At 45.6% G+C, this 22,327-nt stretch overlaps 1 protein-coding gene across 2 annotated transcripts in view; it reads left to right on the top strand.

Moving 5' to 3' along the window:
* necab2 (N-terminal EF-hand calcium binding protein 2) overlaps positions 1-22,327 on the top strand; it is a 77,481-nt gene that overhangs the window by 35,858 nt on the left and 19,296 nt on the right. For both annotated transcript variants that reach the window (XM_048257657.1, XM_048257656.1), the window contains exons 6-8: positions 15,720-15,853; positions 16,237-16,364; positions 21,471-21,550. In XM_048257657.1, coding sequence (XP_048113614.1) covers positions 15,720-15,853; positions 16,237-16,364; positions 21,471-21,550 — 342 coding nt within the window. The remainder of the gene's footprint in view (positions 1-15,719; positions 15,854-16,236; positions 16,365-21,470; positions 21,551-22,327) is intronic.

Raw genomic sequence — 22,327 nt, 5'->3', positions numbered from 1 at the left:
CTAGCCAATGTCACACATCTCTTTGGCTGCTTTATTCACGCATTATCTTTTGATGTCGCTCATTCCCTGGCCTCAACACACACGAATGATTCACAGTGACAGCATAGATTCAGCCACTGTTCACGGTTGCCTTCCCACAGACACACAGAGATCCTGATTTGGTACTGAATCCGCAACCAGCTTCAGTTCCCAAAAAAGCCTCTTCATGACAACAGCAGATTCAGCCAGCACTGAGGTGAAGTGCTAGCAGCTGTTGAGGTCGCAGTAAGTGTGTGTGTGCCTGTATGTGTGTGTGAGAGAGAGAGTGTCTGTGTGGGTGTATGTGTGTCCGGGTGTGTGAGTGTGTGTTTGTGTGTGTGTGTGTGTGTGTGTGTGTGTGTGTGTGTGTGTGTGTGTGTGTGTGTGTGTGTGTGTGTGTGTGTGTGTGTGTGCGTGTGTGTGGAGCAGCCCTGCTCTCCATCACCCTGTCTCCAGTCTCCCCTCCACCTCTGGTGATTGACAGGCCCAGACTCCATGGGAGCTATCTGCCTGCTTTCCCCCACCCCCAACCCCCCCACACCCCGTGCCCCAAGGCCCTGATATCTGTCACATCTGATCCGCTGTAATCCAGCGGCACACTGTCAGGCAGGCATCAAGCCCAGTGCCAGCCTCCGCCATTGCCAACGGGAGGGTGATGGTGTGTGTGGGTGTGTGTGTGTGTGTGTGGGGGGGGGGTGGTGGAGCAGGAGCAGGCAGGAGGGTGGGGTGGGGGTGAGGTGGGCACTGCAGCTGCAGAGAGGGAGCACTGCGGCGGGCAAGACGGGGAGGGCATGGGTGCCTGCTGCCAAATGGCAAGTGCTCTCTTGCCCGCCTGTCGCCTTCACTCGCATCGATTCTCATCATCACGTCCGCCTCTTGGTTTGGCCATTGTGTGAACGCACAGCTGAGATTATTCATGTATATGATGTGCGACGCCATAAAATATGCATGAGTGAGAAACAACTCCGAGAGGTGATTTATTCAGGCAATATAGCCATCTCCACACCACAGCGTCTTCTCTTTGTTTCTCAGGGCCGGACTCAGTGTCACAGTCAGTCTCCCTGAGGTCTGAGGTTGCCTTGTGATTTCTTTGATGCTGTTTCTTTTTTTGTTTTATATTTCCTTCATTTTTATTCAGAACAAGGTCTGTGATCTCTCAGCCTGTTTGCTCTGCAGATTGAGCATACTGTCCTTGATACCTGGACTCCATGGGCCTGAGAGAGTGTGTGTGTTTTGTATTTGTGTATGTGTGTGTTTTGTGTGTGTGTGTGCATGTGTGTGTGTTTGTATGTATGTGTGTGTGTGTGTGTGTGTGTGTGTTTGTATTTGTGTGTGTGTGTGTTTGTGTGTGTGTGTGTGTGTGTGTGTGTGTGTGTGGTGTTTGTCGTTGGCTAAGGCTAGCTACACAAGTCAAACATTCTCCCTTAAAGCAATTGGACACTTGACTTCCCCCAGTGTTCTTTGGCCCCAGGATTAATCTCTGTGATAAGGTATTCTCCAACCACACTGCTCACCTGTATGGCTCAGTCGTCTTATGAAACTAGGGGTGCTAAATGGCCCTCGGAGTGGTTGGGGGGGAATGGGGTTGCTATTTCTGGAGGCTTTCATCCCCTCCTCCATGGCGTCTTTGTGGCCGCATTCCCTCCACCCCAGAGTGATATTAGATGGATATTAGCCATAGGCCCACTGGCAGTGCTACTGCGGCTCCCGCTAGCTGCGCATCGCTTCAAACTCCAGGCGAGCCGCTGACAAGTTGAGTTTCCCTGGTAACCAAGGCGGGCTGCCGAGAGATGCAAGTGACTACAGTACAAACAACCCCAGATGCATAAAAATAAGGAGTCACTTGGCCTAGATCAGACATGTGCCTCAACCCACTAAAAATGGTGTTTTAACCACAAAACCACAAAAACAACCATAACCACAAAAAAATCCCAACGACTGGATATATATATTTTTATATATATTTTATATATTTATATATATTTTTATTGGATATATTTTTATCATGAACATGAGTCATGCTAGCTGCTTTTTTTCTGAATGACAGCTTGTGAGCCAGCAGGCTAGTGTCAAACTGTGAATAGATCATCATGACTTGTGCCACAACAGAACCATGCAGTTCTTCTACAACCATGTAACCACATGCCATGTATCAATTGGGTATTTATAGAGTATAGAGTAATGAAAGTGTGTGTGCTGCAGCCTGATGTTAATGAGGTTGATGATCATCAGAGGGCTGCCTTAACAACATGTGAAGTGCAGAGCAAACGTGGCAGGAAGTGGAGATCTACTCCATAAAAGCCCAGTAGAGCTAGCGGTGAGGGAAATAGGCTGTGTCCAGCAAGTCGAACGAGCCGCCCAGTGCCATTGAAGAGAGAAACTGCCTTTAAAAAAGCATCGCAGTGTGTGCGCAATGTGTGCTACTCTCAATGGAGAGCTATCTGAAAGATGGATTTGTTGTAATAAACACACTGTTCCTCCACATGGGCTAGCACTGCTGCTGTGATATGAGGCTGTGCAGACTGTGGCTCTAATTGGAGGTTATTTGATTTGAATCCCACTGTTCCTAATAGGGTGAACAGCTGGGGAAGGGAGGGGTGATGGGGATGTTTTGGAATAGTTAGTTCTTTCAGTAGATTACTCATTATTTCCTGTGATGCAGGGAAGGTTCACAAGGTGATAGTGTGTGTGTGTATGTATGTGTGTGTGCATTTGTAATAAGGGGTGTTAGACTCAGTTGTTCTTTCTCTGCATACGCTCGTGTATTAGTGTGTTAGCCTGTACCGTCACATCCTGTCTGTTGAAGATTGCCTTGTGATGAGCTGAACAGCAGTGTGGGGGATTACTGGCAAAACAACAAATGTAATATAATAACAAAATATAATAACAAAACAACATGTTACAGGATGTCAACCTCATTCTCTCTCATTAATTTTTCTTCTCTCAAAGTCACACACACCATCTCTCCATCTCTCTCTCACACACACACGCACACACACACACACACACACACAGACACACACTGACTCACATCGCTAAAATAGAAACTGTACACATTGCCAAACCCATGTGAAGGAGTTTTATTGTAAGTCTGCTGGTCTCATACACATTACTGCATATGGGCCCCGTAGCTCCGCCACACGCCGCAGTGCCAGCTGGACTTGAGTCAGGGTTCCATACCCCCACCGGGGGGTCCGTCTGTGGCTGGATAGAGAACTAAACAAACGATCAGTCACCGGGGCTGAATATTTATAAGCATCTGACAGGATCGGGTCTTCTGGGACTGACCAGTGGGAGAGGCCGAGTATCAAAGTTTTATGAGTCCAGACATTTGGCTATCAAACCGAGTCATCAATAAAGACAGCCAGGCCCCAAGGGATTCAACTCAGAACAGAGAGTTTGTCCACTGACCGCAACATCAACACACGCCGAACAAATTATAACAAAGGGTTGTCATACACCACACTGGACACAACTGTCCTGTTTAATTAAAGTCAATTTTTCATACCATTCAATCAAATATCTCTATAGGATTCTCTGTTTGCTTTTTACTTCCCCAGTGACTCTTTAGCCATTCTCTTTCTCACCATAGGATAGCATCTTATACTCTCCTGGAAGGCCCTTTCCCTCCATAGGAAATCAAAAATAACTAAAATGACAGGGTTTTGTATAATTCATGGAGGATGAATATATATATATATATATATATATATATATATATATATATATATATATATATATATATATTGTTAAGACCACCAGGCTCGTTTGTGGTGATTTTAACATATGAGACCACACGTAGATAACCGTTAACAAATGTTTATTAAAGTAATAATGTAGGGCAAACGTAAACTACAGTCAGTGTCCATAAGATGGTGGAAAAATAAAGGTGTAATGTAAGTCAGGGTACAATGTAAAATGCATTCTCAAAATAAAAAGCAACGCAGATTCTCCTGGAGAAAGGGATTTTTTCACCCAGCCAGGTAGCCTCTTTATAGCTGGATCCTGATCAGCTGACTAGCAGCTGACTAGCAACACCTGTGCACTGACTCCGCCCTGCAACACATAGAAAGAGAGACAGGCAAACAAACAGAGACCAACAGTATCATAACACCTCCCCCCATAAAGACAGAGGACCCTCAAAGAGATCCTCTGTATAACCACATAACCCCTCACCAGTACTCTGCCACTAGGAAATGCACTACCATGTGTAGGAAAAGAACATAACAGAGGACAGACAAGTTACAGCTGTATCACTCTCACATCGGGCCGCGAGACAATGTGTCCGCCAACACATTGTCAACCCCCCGAATATGCCTAATCTCCAGGTTGTAGGGCTGTAGGAACAATACCCACCGCATCAAGCGTTGACTAGGACTCTGCAAGGAATGTAAAAAAGTCAGGGGATTATGATCAGAATAGACCACAACTGGAACAACACCCCCTCCCACATAAACATCAAAAAATTGAAGAGCCCAAATCAAAGCTAAAGCCTCTTTTTCTATGGTTGAATAATTGACCTGGTGTTTGTTAAATTTGCGAGAGAAATATGACACAGGTCGCTCCACCCCTTGGTCATCTGTCTGTAATAGAACTGCCCCAGCACCGACCTGGCTGGCATCCACTTGAATCTGAAAAGGAGTATTCAGTCGCGGAGCCGCCAGGACCGGTGCCGTGCTCAACAAAAGTTTGATATTATCAAATGCCTTCTGGCAGACCGAAGACCACTTTCGAGCGTGGTCTTACCCTTCAACAAGTTAGTTAAGCGGAGCCACAACTGTAGAAAAGTTCGGACAGAAGTTTCTATAGTACCCCACCATTCCTAGAAACCTCATCAGCTCCTTCTTAGAAGTAGGGGGTGGAAAATAGTCAATGGCTTGCACTTTAGCCCGGACTAGTTGTACCCTGTCCCACCACCTTCCCCAGATAACTAACAGTGGCCCTTGCAACCTCACACTTGGCCAAGTTTATGGTTAAATGGGCGTCAGCCAACCTTTGGAATAAGGCACGGATGTGTACTACGTGGTCTTCCCACATATCGCTATAACAAACCACATCGTCCAAATAAACCGCACACCCTTCCAAACCGGCAACAACTTTATTCATCAACCGCTGGAAGGTTGCGGGCGCATTTCGAAGACCAAAACTCATAACATTATTTGAGTATAGCCCAAATGGAGTAATAAATGAAGAGAGACTTCCTGAGCACTTGCCGCGCGACATAGGAACCTGATAATACCCCTTCAGTAGATCGAATTTACTCACAAACCTCGCCGCCCCAACCCGGTCGATGCAGTCTTCCATCCGGGGCAGTGGAAAAGAGTCAGGCTTGGTAATGCTGTTTAATTTCCTATAGTCTGTACAAAATCTATAAGTATTATCTGGTTTGGAAACCAAGAGACATGGTGAGGCCCAGCTTGAACTAGATGGCCTCGCTAACCCATTATCCAGTAAATACTTAACCTCAGACTCCATAAAACTAGCTTTGTCCAGAGAGACCCGATAATAACGCTGTCGTATAGGGCAAGCATCACCTACCTCAATATCGTGCTCAATCCAGTGTGTGCGTGTGGGCGTATCTGAGAATAACAAAGGGAAATCAGTAATCAACTGCTTCACCTGTGCAAATCTCTCCTCTGACAAGTGGCCAAGAGAAGACTCCAACTCTGCCAACTTCTCAGAGTTCCTAAGCCGGGGTTGAAACACACCGTCATCAGGCGCATTCACATCCTCCTGTGTATATGCTGCCACCATACCAGAAGTGATTGAATGAACTTTCCCACTGACTGCCGATACTCCTACTGGCCTCACCCCAGTATCTACTCCCTCCCCCACCACAGAAGACCGACAAAAATAAGGCTTCAACAAATTGATGTGACAGAGTTGAGTAGATCGTTTCCGATCTGGGGTGGAAACCAGATAATTCAACTCAGACACCTGCTTCACCACAGAGTAAGGGCCAGAGAACTTTGCGAGGAACGGAGAACCTGGGATAGGCAACAAAGCGAGCACCTTATCCCCTGGACTAAAGTGTCTTTGCACCGTTTTCTGATCAAACCAGGTCTTCATTTTCCTCTGGGCTTTAGCAAGGTTCTCACCGGCCATTCTTCCCGCTAAAAACAACTTCCGGCGGAACCCACTAATGTAGTCGATAAGATTTGGCCCGGTGGCTCATTATTTTCCAAGTTGCTTTGCAGCACTACTAAGGGTCCACGCACCTGGTGGCCAAATACCAGGTCATTGGGACTAAACCCTGTGCTGGCTTGCGTGACCTCACGAGCTGCTAAAAGGAGCCATGGAAGACCTTCCTCCCAATCCCTGTTTAACTCTGTACAATAGGCCCGCAACAGTGCTTTCAAGGTCTGGTGCCAGCTCTAAGGCCCCCTGACTTTGGCGTGATAAGCACTGCTCGTTGATGTGCAACACCTAACTGCTTTAAAACCTCTCCAAAAAGGCGTGAGGTAAAATTAGAACCCCTGTCTGTCTGTATAGTTTTTGGTATGCCAAAGATGGAAATAAACGCCTTAACCACCGACTTAGTTGTAATAGACCTCAATGGATATGCCGCCTGATACCGGGTACACTGACACATTACTGTCAAAAGATAGACAGAACCAGACTTTGAAGGACTCAATGGACCAAATGAGTCCACAATTAAATGCTCAAAAGGTCTCTCAACTGGTGGTATTGGATACAAGGGGGCAGGTTTTATAACCTGATTTGGTTTCCCTGTTCTTCAACCCATATTCCTCTTTTTGTAATTCCAATTCGCGCTGTACCTTAAATTTATCCAGTTCCAATTGGCCGATCTAAATCACGGTCTTTAGACTGTTGTTCCAACTCTAATAGCCGCAGCTCCTTACGCTGTTCAAATGTAAGGCCTTCATTGGAACGTGAATTGTCAAGAGACAACTTCACGGAGCTACCAAATGAGGGCTCGAATGTGCAGCTGGCTCCTCCATATCGAAGAGAGAGTCAACACCTGTCGCCGACAAGCCTATCTTTCAGAAATGTCCTAAGTGCATGCACTTTACTGGTTTTACTTAAGGTTATCTCGATTTGAAAATGCTCTGCCACCTTAAAAACATTATCTTTTGAGAGGGAATTTAAAAGTTCAGCTGTAGGGAGCAAAAAAACTCAACCCGCGTCCATTTAATCCCGCAACTAAACAACGAAGCCTACAATAAATCTGACAAAGTTTACCAAGGTGCTATTATGTCTTACACACTCCACAGAATTTCCACATTTAGTGACTGATAACTTCAACAACCATAGCCTACCGTTCACTTGGCGTTGTGCATAACCAGCATTGTCTGCAGAAACAAAAACAACCCAGCGATCAGGAGCTCCCCGCACCTAACTCCTCCAACCCCTAAATCAGCTATACCTGCGTCTTCTCGCTCCCCCCCGAGGACTGAGATTTTTAATCACAATACCGCTGGAAGCGACTATCCGGGCTCTAGACCCCTCAAGACGACAGACCACGGCTGTGTCCTCAGCCCAGGGTTTAGCACGCCAACCCCCCCAACATGGTCAGAAATCGCAGAACGGTCTAAAATCTATCGCAGGGTAGGCTACCTGCTCCATCAACACAAACAAAAAAACCAACGTCTCCGCAAACAATGCTGAGATAGCACTTACCAATTTTCAGTTGTTTACAAGATAGCCTGGCGAATCCAAACTAGTTTCCCTCTCTCCATGTATTTAATCGCAACAAAACTAATTACAAAAAACACTCTTATCAAACAAGTAATATCCACGCTGAGTCTCCCGGCGAATTTGATCTTCAGGGTGCACTCAAGCCCAAAATTGAGTAGCCAATCCAATATGCAAATACACAATTCAACCTGGTTCGTCTTTTTGACACCACTTTAGTGGGGCGTTCACCTGCCCAATACCTGCGCATTTACCTACTCCGCAAAAGAAAAAAAAGGTCCCAAAGCTAAACCGGATAAGAGCCCCAATATGTTAAGACCACCAGGCTCGTTTGTGGTGATTTTAACATATGAGACCACCGTAGATAACCGTTAACAAATGTTTATTAAAGTAATAATGTAGGGCAAGCGTAAACTACAGTCAGTGTCCATAAGATGGTGGAAAAATAAAGGTGTAATGTAAGTCAGGGTACAATGTAAAATGCATTCTCAAAATAAAAGCAACGCAGATTCTCCTGGAGAGAAGGGATTTTCGAACCCAGCCAGGTAGCCTCTTTATAGCTGGATCCCTGATCAGCTGACTAGCAGCTGACTAGCAACACCTGTGCACTGACTCCGCCCTGCAACACATAGAAAGAGAGACAGGCAAACAAACAGAGACCAACAGTATCATAACAATATATATATATATATATATATATATATATATATATATAATTCATGGAGGACTTAACGTATAGGAGTCTGTGGGTAAGCTGAGGAGAGACTGTGACTGTGTGTGGGGCAAAGGCTAGAGCTTCTTATGCCACAGCACCATGAAAAGGTGCTAGCATACAGTATGTTTATATGAAGCTTAGTCCACCATGCTACAGATGTTAGCATGCAATATGCAAACATGCCACTGCATCAGCACCATTCTGCAAGTGTTAGCATACAGTACAGTAAACAATGTTTGTTAACACAAGGCTAAAAGGGACTGTGAGCTGCAGTTTCAGAAGACACCCCCTCAACATAAGCACTGCTGCTGTGGCAGATATAAATAGCTGACTTGTCTCAGTGCACAGGGATGGTTGAGACTCATTCTACCTGAAGTGGTGACAACCTATCGGCCCCAGGAGTGGAGGAAAGCTAAATGAACAGCATCAGCTAATGATCGCATCACTTGTTTCTCTCTGTACTGTTCTTTAATGGCAAGCCCCCCCACACACACACACACAAATGATATAAATAAATAACAAATAATAATGATCATAATAAATCAGGGGAGAACCCAGTTGCCTGAGGGACCAGAGGGATAATGAGCAAGGAGCGTGGCCGCTCTCGGGCTGCTGCATCTAAAGGAGAGACCTGCCTTTTGTAAAGTATTTAAAGACACTGCATGTTTTTTCCGTAGTTCAGTAACAGTATCTGTTTCTCTCTTTGCTCATAGTTATCATCTTCTCTCTCTTTTTCCGCTCTCTCTCTCTCTCCTGACTATGTGCGTCGAGCACATCTGTCTTCGTATTTGCTCTTGATTTCCCAGCGATGTCAATCTGCAGCTTTAGAAAGGCCATTTATCTCACTCATTATCATCCCCACACCCATTCTCACCATCGCCTGTCAGGGGAAGATAGGCTGAGATTTAGGGATCCAGAAATGAAGAGGGTGATGGAAAGAGAAAGAGAAAGAGAGCGATAGAGACAGGATAGAGTGGGAAAGACTTGCAGGTGGTAGCAAAAACACAGTAGGAGCTGTGTTTCTGTGTGTGTGAGGGTATGGAGGAAGAGAGGATGCCACTTGTGCATCAGCCCAATCATGGGTAATAGAGGCAAAACTGCTGCCGCTGCGCCTGTCTTCACTTGTTCATTAAACCCACCATGCTCCTGCTCTAAATCTCAGAGGATTTCTCTCTCTCGCCCATTCGCTCCCTCATTCTCTCCCCTCTCGCCCCCCCCCCCTTCCCCTCCATTGCCTTCGCAATGTTTGTTGCCCCCCAGTCTTTCTCCCTCTTTCTCCCCCCTCTCTCTCTCTCTCTCTCTCTCTCTCTCTTTCCCCCTCTCAAAAGCCTGCACTGCCGGCTGGTCTGAGCCAGTCTTAGCCATGGTTTATACCCTGGGCCAGATGCTGCAGTGGCAGACTGCGGGCTAGGGGTTTAGTTGCCTCAAAGTTGAACTGTTATTTATTACACAACCCACACCAGTTCCTGTCCCCTTTGACCCCCTTTACCGTGCAAAGCACAGCTATTAATTTTTCTTCCTTAAACACTTTGTTTCATAATACACGTACACATATACACACATATACACACTTAACAAGCAGACAGATCATATTGCCCCTTTTTGATGATCCAGGTGGTCAATTCATGAGAAGGATGCTCTAATGAGGGCCTCTCGAGTCTTCTTCTCAGTCTCTCGCTGAGGCAAAAGCTTGATACACTAAAGCCTTTTTCACACGGTGATGGGCATTTGTATGCTGCGATTGTTAGCCGGCCATCTCGCTTTCATCACGCCACCAGGCTCTCCAGTGTCAGCCTGAATCAGCGCTGATGACTGCGAGCCTCTGATTCGGCTGGCGTCTCAATCAGGCCGTCCGGACGCTCGCTGGAAGTCTCCCACAGAGGAGCTCGCTGCGTGTCGCATCCTCCGCCCGAGCCAACAAAGGCCTGATCACTGTCACTGGATCCTCTTTCTTTTGTGATGGAAATGTCTTTACAAATCACACAGGAGGCCTGATTAAAATGACTATGAAATAAGACATAAAAAAGATGCTGGTACTAGACTGCTGTTGTCGTGTTGCTTCGTCCCAAGCATGTTTTATTTTTGTTGCCTCCGTCGCTCACTCCTACCGCACGTGCATTCTTTGAGCGAGTCTTTGATCTGCAATTTTGCTTCTCGGGAAGAGAGGCTTATCGAGTGGTGGAGCTTCTGTGCCTCCATTCCTGCTGCATACGCACCCCACAGGCTCTCTATCTCTCTTTCTCGCTCTCTCTATCTCTCTTTCTCTCTCTCTCTCTCTCTCTCTCTCACTATCTATCTCTTCAGTCTGCTCATTTCCTCTTTGTCTGTGGCTCGTTGGAGCAGCAGCGTAACACCGGAACCTTCCACAAAAACTCCTCCCGTCCCCACCCCAGAGCAAAAAGGCAGTATTGACTGAGTGCGGGTCGATGTGATTGGCTAATGTCAGGCATGTGTGATCCATTGATTGGCGATGCTGGCCCGTCACTCAGTGTTTTGTTCTGAGGTGTTGTCTCTCATTAAGAGGACTGTGCACTGGAGACTGAAGACAGATGACTTCAATTATAACAGCGCTTCCAAGCAGCCTCTCTCAGCAGATTTGTGTTTACCTTTTATACTCCCAGATGTTCAGAGCACATCATTGAGTTTATAGGCAGCGGTAAAACAAGCCACTGCCTAATAATTCCTCGGCATTAAAAGTGCTCAAATTAAAAGTCATGGTTGGTTATTCATCTCCATCAGCCATGCAGTTCTTTTTTAATGCCACACTTCCCCTGATTTCTGAATTGTCTCAGAAATAGCACTATTCTTGAACCAGGGCATGAATGGGATGAGCCGTGTGCTGTAAGCACAGTACATTTTCATGTACTGTGCGGTGCTTCCTTATGGAGTGACAGTGGGTATTTTGTCGGTGGGAGATTGGTGGCTGCTGTGAGAGGGCCTGCGTAGATAAAAAGGCTTGGTGAGACTTCAGAGGGAGCCGGCGTATTTCACTCGGGCGCTGGTGCATATGGCTATGACACCCAAGGTTGGACTGACCTCTGGGGGACGATTCTCCGAATTCTCACACGGCCCGCTGTGAAGATTGAAACAGTGAAAAGCTTTTATTTCTTAGTGGAGGAGATTCACCACTCACTCTCACACACACACACACACACACACACACACTACAAATGCAATTCTACACAAAGATTTGCGAACACACACACTATAGAGTACAGAGCCCAGACGTCCAACAGAAACACACACACACACACACACACGCACACACACACACACGCGCGCGCACCACAAACTGACACTGGCACTGCTCACCATTTCCCAAGATTGAAAGAGACACAGCTCAATCATGACTGCCTCACAAAGGAAGCCTTTCCTCACTCCCCTTCATTTGGCCGTGCTGGAGATTTAATCCCGGCCTTGTAAAGTCTCGGCGACACCTCTCCTGCGCTGTCAATAGATGCTCCGGCGGCTGAATAAGCGCATTAGGGCCTGACTCCAGCTTTCAAGCTCGCTTAATGCGATTGTGATTGAATCTTTTTGCCCCCCTCCCCCTCGGTTTCTCGGAAGCTTTGACTAACTGGGTCGGACCACAGGCTCTTGACGATGCGGCTGCGGGTGGGAAGGACGAAGAGAAGGTGGAGGAGGTATCTCTCCCAACAACAGAGGAGCAGAGTCTGGTCCACTCACGGGCCAAATTTGGACCAGGTCCGGCAGATATTGTCCAGACACAGCTGCTGTCTAGGGCCCCTTTCTAAGACAGTAATCTTTGGTGGTGATAGTGTCTTTTAATGGAGATCCTCTCTTCCTCATGTGTAATTGAATCATTTCACCCAAGGAATCAGGCTCTGTGGAGCTATATCCCAGATGCATGTGTGCACGAGGTGATTCGTAATGTATGTTGATCATGCCTTCAGAATACACAATCCACTCTCCCTTCTGATAGGAGTGAGACGTCAAGTGTGATCTATAACAATAGATAGATTTCAAGTTGCATTGCTCACAGCCATTTTAAAGTAGTTTGCCAGTGAGATTTACGCTCACATGTCTGACTGACGGTCCCATAAAGTCGGTAAAAGTCCCATTTTACCCCTTACAATTTTTATAGTTTCTTGAGGTCTTAATAAACCATATGTGTCATACTTTGGTCAAAATACCAAAAGGAAAAAGCCCCACAACTCTAAACATGCTGCCTGAGCCCTGTTCAGACCACCCTGTTTGTGTGTCTGTTCCTTTACAAAAACAAGTGTATTGCACAATGGCTCTGCTTCAACATTTTGGTAAAAGGTCCCAAGCTTGTGCGAGAAAAGCACACTTTTGCACTTTCGTCCTTCAGTGCTGAGTGACTTGGTCAAACGAAGGTGCTTTTATTCAACAAGCTGCACGATTCTTAACGGCTCACTGAATAATGTCTCCAGACCGCGGCAGCCCATAATAAACAAGCAACTGAATTATCTATTTTAGTGTTTTTGCCATTAGTAGCCATCCCAGGTACCAAAATAAAAACACTGAAAAAGTGAAATGTTAATGAACTCTTACAATTTATCTCATCTATATAAGATGTTTGTTTAAACATGGAGTAAAGGTGACTCCACAGCCTTCACTGAATACTAACAAACCAGGCAGCACAGGTGGCGTTGAGCGGTAGCTTGCTCAACACAGGTGTGAAGTCCTCATGCCGGAAAGCTTATGCCTGCATATCTGGCGACTCGTAGAAGCTATTTTGAGGTGTAAACATTTTGAGTCCTAGACGCTACAGCAAAGCTCTGGCTTGAGCCAATTAACTGTCTCCTAGCAACAGTATTCAATATGTTTCTTAGCAACCCAATTTGGCAATACACAAAACATGAGGACACAGAGGCAAAGCTCATTTTTTTAGACACATAACATCTAATTAAACTTTTGCAGTTATGACTTTTTAATTGATAGAGTTTCTTTTTGCATGCCACTGTATTCCCTTAGGAAAGCTGTGCTTTAATTATTTCGTAGCAGTATTGCAAAATTCTAAAGCATATGCACAGAGTAGGCTACATGATGTGGGCCACATTGTAAAAGTCCTTTTTCTCAAGTGCATATCAGTACAATCAGTCATTGGCCGCGGGTCTACATCCATGGGAGGGAAGTACCCTTTCTTTCCTGTATCAGATTTGCCTTGTCAACTTCCAACTATATCTTATACCAACCAGCTTACTGTTGACTCTGAACTGTATCTCACAGTTACAAGAGAAGTGGAGGGAGAGAGGAAGGGGGCTGCATTCTGACAGCTGGTTTGAAGTGATATCAAACAGCTGTTCCAGTAACAGGCTTATTGCGGTTCTGTCATATTAAAAGTGCTACAGTCCTCTAATTAGGTTTGGTTTGGAAATCAGTCAGACATGTGTGAGTGGGAGTGGGAGTGTGAGCCCACCTCTGCCCTTCAAGCATTTCAGTGAGTGACCCACCCTCTTCTCTCCCTGCTTGCCCCAAACCTGAGTGTTATACTCACAGACCTCTGTGTGAGTGGGAATCCTAACTAATGGCTCTGCCCGGGAGTGCTGTGAACCATCTGGCCTGCTTGCGGTGCTGTGCACTGCGGCTTGCCCGCCTCCGAGACGGACCATAAAACTGCTCACCCGCAATTCCCTCCCTTCATGCTGTCCTGACAAATGGTGCAGAGTTGTACAATGCGGCACAATCCCAAAATTATTCAATAATGCATCACACTTGCTTAGAGATGATATTTGGCGCATCTCTCTCTCTCTCGCTTTGTCTTTCTTTCTTATCCATTAAATATCCTGCCAACGCTGCATTTAGCGAGAGGCCCCATAGCTTATCCCCCACCCCCCGCCCCCATGTGGAGCATGCCACTGGCTCATCTCCGATCGACCCGAGCCAGCTGAGATATGATGATTGTTTCACTATGAGCCCCATTGTAGGAAGCTCATTACCTGCAGATGAATGACAAGGCATTTGGTAGATATGCACAGCTGCGTGTGACCTGCTGACCAGATAGCTTAATGGAATCCATTACAGACACTACACACCGACACACACACACACACACACACACACACACACCCACTTACACACACAAAATCAGACAGTTATAGGCACACAAGCATTCACACACAGATAAACACACACAGACACACATACCATTACAATCTCCTGCCCAAAGCAACCCCTCACCTGCCAAGAGGGGTCTGACTGGAGAGGAGGATCAGAGAATGACTGGACAGTTTTTTGCTCTGCTGCTGAGGAGCCTGCTTTATTAGACCATCCTCAAACAGATAGCTTGGTTAGCTGTCACCCAAACAACTCAAATTGGCCCAGAAGAACTACTTTTTTTCATTTTGTTTGATCTGATCACTAGTCAACTATAACTTATGTACGAACGTATGTGTGTGTGTGTGTGTGTGTGTTTTGTTGTGTATGTACTTGTTTGTTTGTGTGAGTGTTTGCATGTGCATGATGAAGGTGGCTCTGCTGATTGGAATGTAATTCTGTTCCTAAGATGTCTTTTGTTTTTGCATGAACACCAGACACTGAATGAGAGATATTGATTTATTTTCTCCTGCACAAGAGAGAGAGAATACTTTAGAAGAATTAGACTGCCTTGCCTTGGTTTCATTAAGCTGCTTTTTTTCTTATCGTAGCCATTTTCCTTAGGCACTGAGACAATTTGTTCTCTTTCATCCAATATTTAGCAAATCCCATTGTGTGACACTTCTAGTTTGATGTTGAATGATGGCAGACTATGGCCAGCTCCCACAATGCAAATCTTCAGGGCCCTGAACCATCTTTGTTTAACCATTAAAGAGCGCATCATTAACATCTAAGAGCGCATCATTCCTTGCTAACAGCTACCATCTTCTCCCTCCTTTGAAACCGGGTAGGAAAGGCCACTGAATCAATTTGCGCTGAACTCTGATTTATCTACTCGCGACTGGAGACCTTTCTTACTCTCACCTTTTCCCTTCATGCTTACGACGCCATGACTTTTGGCTGCCGGCCGTATGTCTAAGGAGCTGAGGTGGTGAGGGCATTTCCACTCCAGCATCTGCACTTAATAAGGAGCACAACCCTGTAGAGTAGTGTGCACGCGTTCAGCTAATGCAGACCATTCTCCTCGACCACCACTGGAGAGTGGCGCTCTCATTTTAACCTTGAAAGCCTGATGAATAAAATGGAAGCAGGAGCGTTTCTCGCGTGCGGCTAGTTTTGAGTGAAAACCACAGGCCGAGCCTCATCAAGTATGGATGCGAGATGCATGTAGCAGAGTGCTGACATTGCTCTTACCTGCTGTTTTTTTTTTTCTCTTTCTTTTCTTTGCTTCACGTATTCCATCTCTCAGGTGTACGAACGAGGCACCAACGTGGAGCAGTTCGTGGCCCGCTTCCTGCTGAAGGAGTCGGCCAGTCAGATCCAGTCTCTCCTCAACTCAGTGGAGAGCGCTGTCGACGCCATTGACGAGCAGCACACTCAGGGGTAGCTTCCTGCCTGCCTGTCTAGTGTTCTTGATGTTTGTTTGGCATGTGCTTTGGTTGTGTTTACAAAGTCAGTGAATAATCACAAATAGTAAGTAAGTAACGTTTATTTTTAGAGCACATTTAACCACAGCTCGCACTGACCAAAGTGCTGTACATAGTGCATTAGCTAAGAATAATAATAATAATAATAATAATAAAAAAATTAAATAAAATAAAATAGATATGTAAGTACACATACAGACCAATGATTTAAGCTAAGATGACATCAACAGACAACACTTAATTACAGACATAACAGGGTAGACAATGAGTGCCTGGCCCATGCCCATGCCCATGCGTCTGCTGTGTCTTACCTCCTGACCACCCTGTGATGTGACGCAGGTCATACCCGTCCAGCAAAGTCAGCCCCCGGGCTCCAGAGAAGCAATACGCCAACCCAGTGCCTGACTACCCGCCCAACAACAGAGTCAGTGCCAAGGATGCCACGAGGAACATCAACACAGGACAAGGTGGGCACCCCCACACCCCGTCTCCATTCGTCAAATAACCAGCTATAGCCAACTAGACAGCTCAGCCCTGGCTTTCATCTGTCTTAAAAAATATATTTTTAAATTGTGCTGCAGTAAAAAGAATAAGTGTGTACTGTACTTTACAGTCATTCACTTGTATAATAAGAACGCTCCTTCAATGTGCAAATCCATTATATGCCAGTAGGATGCTTTTAAGCACCTAGGCCATTCAGCATTCTGTTTACGTATCAAAGTAGTTTATTTGTCTCCTGTTAATCGCAGTGCTAGACAAACATAATTATCCCCTCCTGCACACAGCAGCTATAAAAGCATTAATAGGTTGAGAAATTAGTATTCTACAGTTCAAACCTGTATAGTGACAAAGGAAATCAACAGTGATGATAAACATACAGTGCAAAGAACAGGAGGTGCTTTGAAAGTGCTTTGTCTTTCTACAGTGCATGGTGATGTTAACTTTGTTTGAATGAGGTGGATCCTGTACGCCATTGCTCGCCATCTTAACTAAATGGGCTCCTTTGGTCTAACTCTCCATCTTAGTCTTCCTATTTCAGTGCAAATAAAACATCTTTACGTATGCATCTGTCAGCAGAATGGAATCCAATATGAATGGCTTTCCAAATGAAGTGTGATATGCATTCAGCTCTGCTGTGTTTGTGATTATCTATGCGATAAGCCTCCTGCAGCATTAATCAAGCTGAATGGAAAATCCAAAGATCCTATGCTTCCTCAGCGGCGTAATTTATTTCGCCATGTAATGCAATCTCAATCAATCAACCAACGGTAAATAAAAATGTCCCTGCTAGGCATCCTTACTGTGCGAGCGAGAGTCTGCAGAGAGGTAGGGCAAGAAGATAAACCACTCACTCGTTAAAACTCTGCTTTAGGAAGTGCACAGGCGCAGTCTGTCATTTGTTAACATGATATGTGCCAGTGTCGTGAAGTGAAATAGAAAAGTTTGGCCAGATTGGATGAAAGTCCAGAAAGGCTTGACTCGCTTCTGGGTCTCTTTAAGCAAGGTTGCAGCTAGTTACTTGGGTCCTGTGCTAACTGTCGAGTGTAGGCCTACACATGTATGTAGATGAGTGTATACATGTATAAAATATCTATAGTATATCTATTATATATAAAAGTAAAAGACCAACATTATGTAGTGTAGAGGAGCTGTTAATGAATACTCCCACATTGCTCAGTGTTCATCAGGCCCTATCACTGTAGTTATATAACTACAGTCTGATGAAATGGCTCATAGGCAATCATCCCTGAGCCCAGGCATCTCCCTCCCCCTGGTGACAGTGGCTGATGCAAGTCAAGAGATAAATTTTTAGTGGAAAATTGAAACTTTGGCTGAGGTGTATGTCCTCTCATTTAGGCAAAGCCCTTGCTGAATTTCAATCAGAGCAAGCCTGCTTCATTACAAGAGGAAATGCTGTCCCAGTGCGCCAGTCAGTTCACATATTAATTTAAATATTTTTCCGTGATAGAGGCCAATGATTCTCTTTGATGTTCTGCAGTGTTTTCTGCAGTCAGTTGTATATCCTCTCATTCCCTCTCTCTGTCTCTCTCTCATTCTCTCTCTCTGACTCTCTATCTTTCTCCATTCCTTGTGTATACTGTGTAATTTAGACAAATCACCAATTAGATTTTCAGTGCAATTGTAATACAGCATGACATTTATTACACTTAACTCCACAACTGAGCCCATAAGGTCATGCCATATGTGTGTGTGTGTGTGTGTGTGTGTGTGTGTGTGTGTGTGAGAGAGAGAGAGAAAGAGATAGAGAGAGAGAAAGGTGGTAATGCTCTATGCTGGTAATAAAATGACAAAAGGTGCCATATGTGTGTGTGTATGTGATATGATCCGATAAGTGCATATCTGTCCAGGTGCCCTATCATATAACATTGGGGATGGATAGGCTTATTACCTCTAGTAGAGGATATACAGGTCTAGTGATTTTTTTGTAGCTTTGCCCTCCCCACATTTAGTGGACTATTTGATACTTAATGATTCGGGGATGCTGTAGTGTGAAAAAACGTCAGATGACATTCTGAGAAAAACAGCCTTGGAGGAAAAGCATATTGATGTCCCACAGGATCCAAACTCACCATGATGTATCTCCGCTACGCTGGGCTTGTGTACACTGGTTGTGTTGTGTTCAATAAACCGATACGGTAGGAAAGACACAGTTTGCACGACTTTGAAGCGGCCCGTTTTTAAGGCCACCACTTAAAGGGGGGCATTGGGTTTAAATTTTCCCTGGACGGACATAAACATGATGCTGGGCACAGTACAAGCCTCATTTCTGATGTCAGCACGAGTCTTGACTGTAGGAAGCCCTCGCCTCACAATCATTTATGAACATCAAGAAAGAAAAGTATTGATTAGGTCTTGTTTCAGCCTGCGCTCGCTAGGAACCGCTGTGTCCCAGGCTCTGGTTCTTTTGATTTCCTTCTCAGTGGTGTTCCTCACTGGTGTGCTTTTGGTTTTGCCACCCTCACTGAATGACCTTCTTTACAGCCATCTTTTATTCTTTTATGTCTTCTCATCTACAACATTTCTCTATCCTGCTTTTTTTCTTTTTCTTTCTCCCCCTTCTCTGTCATTCTCTCTGTAGTCATTGCATTGCACGCTTACAACGTTTTTTTTGTTCCCAGCTGTGATATCATTTTATTTCTCTCTCCTTTTCTCTCTGTTTCTGCGCGAGCTTGTCTAGCTGATCAGAGAGCGCCCTGACAGGCAGCTCAGCTATATTTAAACATTCCCTCTGTTGTTCTGCTGGATGCATGGAAGACTGGAGAGCTATGGAGCAGTCTGCAACATTGTGCAAGGCTTTACAATATCAGAGGATTGTGCAATATGTGAATGAATGTGCATGTGTGTGTGTATGTGTGTACGCATGTGTGCATGTGTGTGTGTGTGTGTGGGTGGGTGCATGCATATTGTATGTGTGATGGAGTGGAACCGGGAGATAGGATGCCTGAAAGACCCATCTCTATGGTCAGCATGGTCGTATATAGATTTGACTCATGGCGTTCCGGAGTCTCTACTCGTCACTCATCTACCCGCGTGACGAGCCCTGTCTGTATCGAGAGCAACCCGGCACTCGTGAACACACCGCTCATGTAAGATGTGTGTGTGTGTGTATGCGTGTGCGTGTGTTTAGGCGCGCGCCTGTGTGTGTGTGTGTGTGTGTGTGTGTGTGTGTATGCGTGTGTTTATGCGTGTGTGTGTGGGTGTGGCGGTGCACTGGTGCTGAGGCATGCCTGTTAGAGGTGTTTGTTTGCTGGGGTTGTGTTTCACACTCGCAATGTGAGAGCCGTGGAGAGATACGCTCACAACAAAACCGGTAGCCCAGATAGGCTTCTAGGTGTTAATCAGTTGGTGGAGCTGGGTGGTCGTGACTGTGCATATATTACTGTGAGCTATGTGTGTGTGTGTGTGTGTGTGTGTGTGTGTGTGTGTGTGTGTGTTTTGTGTCTGTGTGTGTCTGTGTGTGTGTGTGTCTGTGTGTGTGTGTGTATGTTTACGCTTTCTTCTAACTGTTTGTGTTTACGTGTGTGTTTGTATGTCAGTGAGAGAGTGTGTAAGTGTTCATGTGTCTGTACATATTGAGCGATCTGATGCGTCGTTTTGTTCCCCCAATTACAGTAGCGTGTTTGCATGTGGTGTCCTGGAGTCATTTTGTAAAGTGTCATTTTGCACAGCATGGCTTTGGGTGGGTTTTATGGGAACTCCAACTGTTAGTCGATGTGTAGGCGTGGATTTGTGCTAGTGTTTGAGATTTTAATGTGTGTTGTGTGTGTGTGTGTGTGTGAAAGAATAAGAATGATTGTTAGTGTTTGTGCTTCCCACATCTCCATCTGTCTCAGTGGGGATCTCCTGTTTTCCCCTTGCTGTGTGGCTGCCGCGTCTGCCATACGTGTGTGTGTGTGTGTGAGACAGAGCAACAGAGAGAGAGAGAGAAAGAGAGAGAAAGAGTGCGTAGGTGTGCCAGCATGTGAGGTGGGATCCCACCACACTCAGCACGGGCGTGCCATATGGCAGATTGTATGTCCCAGCAGCTGCATGCAGGGACGGCTGTCGTTAGCCTGGACGCTCTGGGCTAATGACTCCCATCCATGGCTCAGTCCTGCTCCAACGAGGTATGTGTGCATATGTGTGTGTGTGTGTGTGTGTGTGTGGGGGGGGGGGCTAGCTCCCTAGCTCCCTAGCTCCCATCAGCTTCTGCATCTTTATCAGATGTGATCCAGTGCACTGTTCTGTTCCACACACACACACACACACACACACACACACACACACACACACACACACAACCCCATCTCCACCACTGCCTGGCTCATCAACACAAAAGATGTGTCATTGCCTAATTGGCTCAGCTCCTAGTGAGGACTGTAAAGACAGGAAGCCCCTTTCTTCTCCATTAATTAGATGTGTCGTCACGTTTGCTCGAGCGAGGGAGAGCGGAAGGTTGTGTTATCTCCATGTTCTGTGAGGATTATCTGAGAATCCCCATTTGTTAGCATGCTGTCTAGGCTTAGAGCCCCCACTGGGAAAGAGAGGTGCGAAAGTTTCCGATACGGCTATCTGATGAGCTCCAGTCTCAAGATGTTTAGCCAACATATTAACACCATTCTAAAGTGGCCTGCTCAGATTGAGCACTGGAGTTCACATGCACATACTCTTGTGTATGTTCAGTGAAAGTGTGAAACTACTTTCGTTAAAAATATTTAAATATATTAAGAACTTGAAGGAAGTCAGATAATCTGGAGGAAACTCACTGTCTGTGCAGGCTAATGCTATACTGAGGATTAGGCAAATGTCTGGTGCAGATGCTGCAAATCTATGTCTAGAGGAGTGAACCGCAAGTCATAAACATCAGGCGGTGAACTAGCAGGTTTCCAAAGAAATTCTAAAGTTAGAACTAAACAGATTTATTTTTTTTGTGATCAAATTTTTAAGAACTAAACAGATTTTGAGAACTCTAGATGGAATCAGCAAAAATACAAGCTGATGGAGAAAGCTGAGGATTCTAAAGTGTGTGTGTGTGTGTGTGTGTGTGTGTGTGTGTTTTGTTTTGATTCCAGGGGCGGTGGAGACAAGGAAAGAGGGGCTGGAGGCGCAGATCAACCGTCTGGCAGAGCTGATTGGTCGCCTGGAAAACAAGGTAACGCTCCGTCCCACCCAATCACAGTCACTTACACCCTATTTGTTTAACGTGGTGACAACACAGCGGCCCAGAATTGGTGAGGTCAGAGGAGAGGCAAAGAACAAACATAGCTCTGTATTAGATGTCCAGACAGATAAAGGTGTGAGAGCTACTGACACGGCACCAGTGCTCAGTGCAAGTGCAAGACTACGGTTCCTTTCCATCAGCATGGTGTTGAATGTCTCTCACTCACATGTTTGTTTCTTCAGCAAAATCTCATCGTGTTCCTTCACCTACAGTATATCTGCTGGTGCTTTAGGCATATTCATGAGAATCACATTAGATTCTGATAACACTTCAACAGTGGTTGGCAGCTGCGAACTCCCAGCAGTCTCTCTTTCAATTATAGCTGTTTTGCATGAGTGGGGAGAAAACCTAAAGAGTTATGAGAAGATAAAAAATATAGCTAGAGAGAGGGGGAGAGAGAGAGAGGGAGAAAGAGGGAGGGGGCAATTTTAGAAAACTGACATCTAAAGTGTTGTGACATTTTAGCTTTTTTCTCCTTCACCCATTTACTTCCCTCCTCTTCGTCTTTTCTCTCTCTCTCTCTCTCTCTCTCTGTCTCTTCCTCTTTCTTCAATGGCCATGTCCTGTATGAAGTGAGCATGGCAGACTAATGGAGTCCCTGGTTAATTCGGCAGCCTCTGGCTGGCAGGCACGTTTCTTATTGCTGCGGCTAAGAATAGCAGAGCGGGTTTATCCCACGCTCGGTGAAGCGCCACGAGAATCCAGGGG

Source organism: Alosa alosa, chromosome 11 (genome assembly GCF_017589495.1).
Source record: "Alosa alosa isolate M-15738 ecotype Scorff River chromosome 11, AALO_Geno_1.1, whole genome shotgun sequence".
Taxonomy (NCBI): domain Eukaryota; kingdom Metazoa; phylum Chordata; class Actinopteri; order Clupeiformes; family Clupeidae; genus Alosa; species Alosa alosa.
The sequence above is the reverse complement of the archived record's forward strand: the minus strand, read 5'-3'. Positions and strand labels throughout refer to the sequence as shown.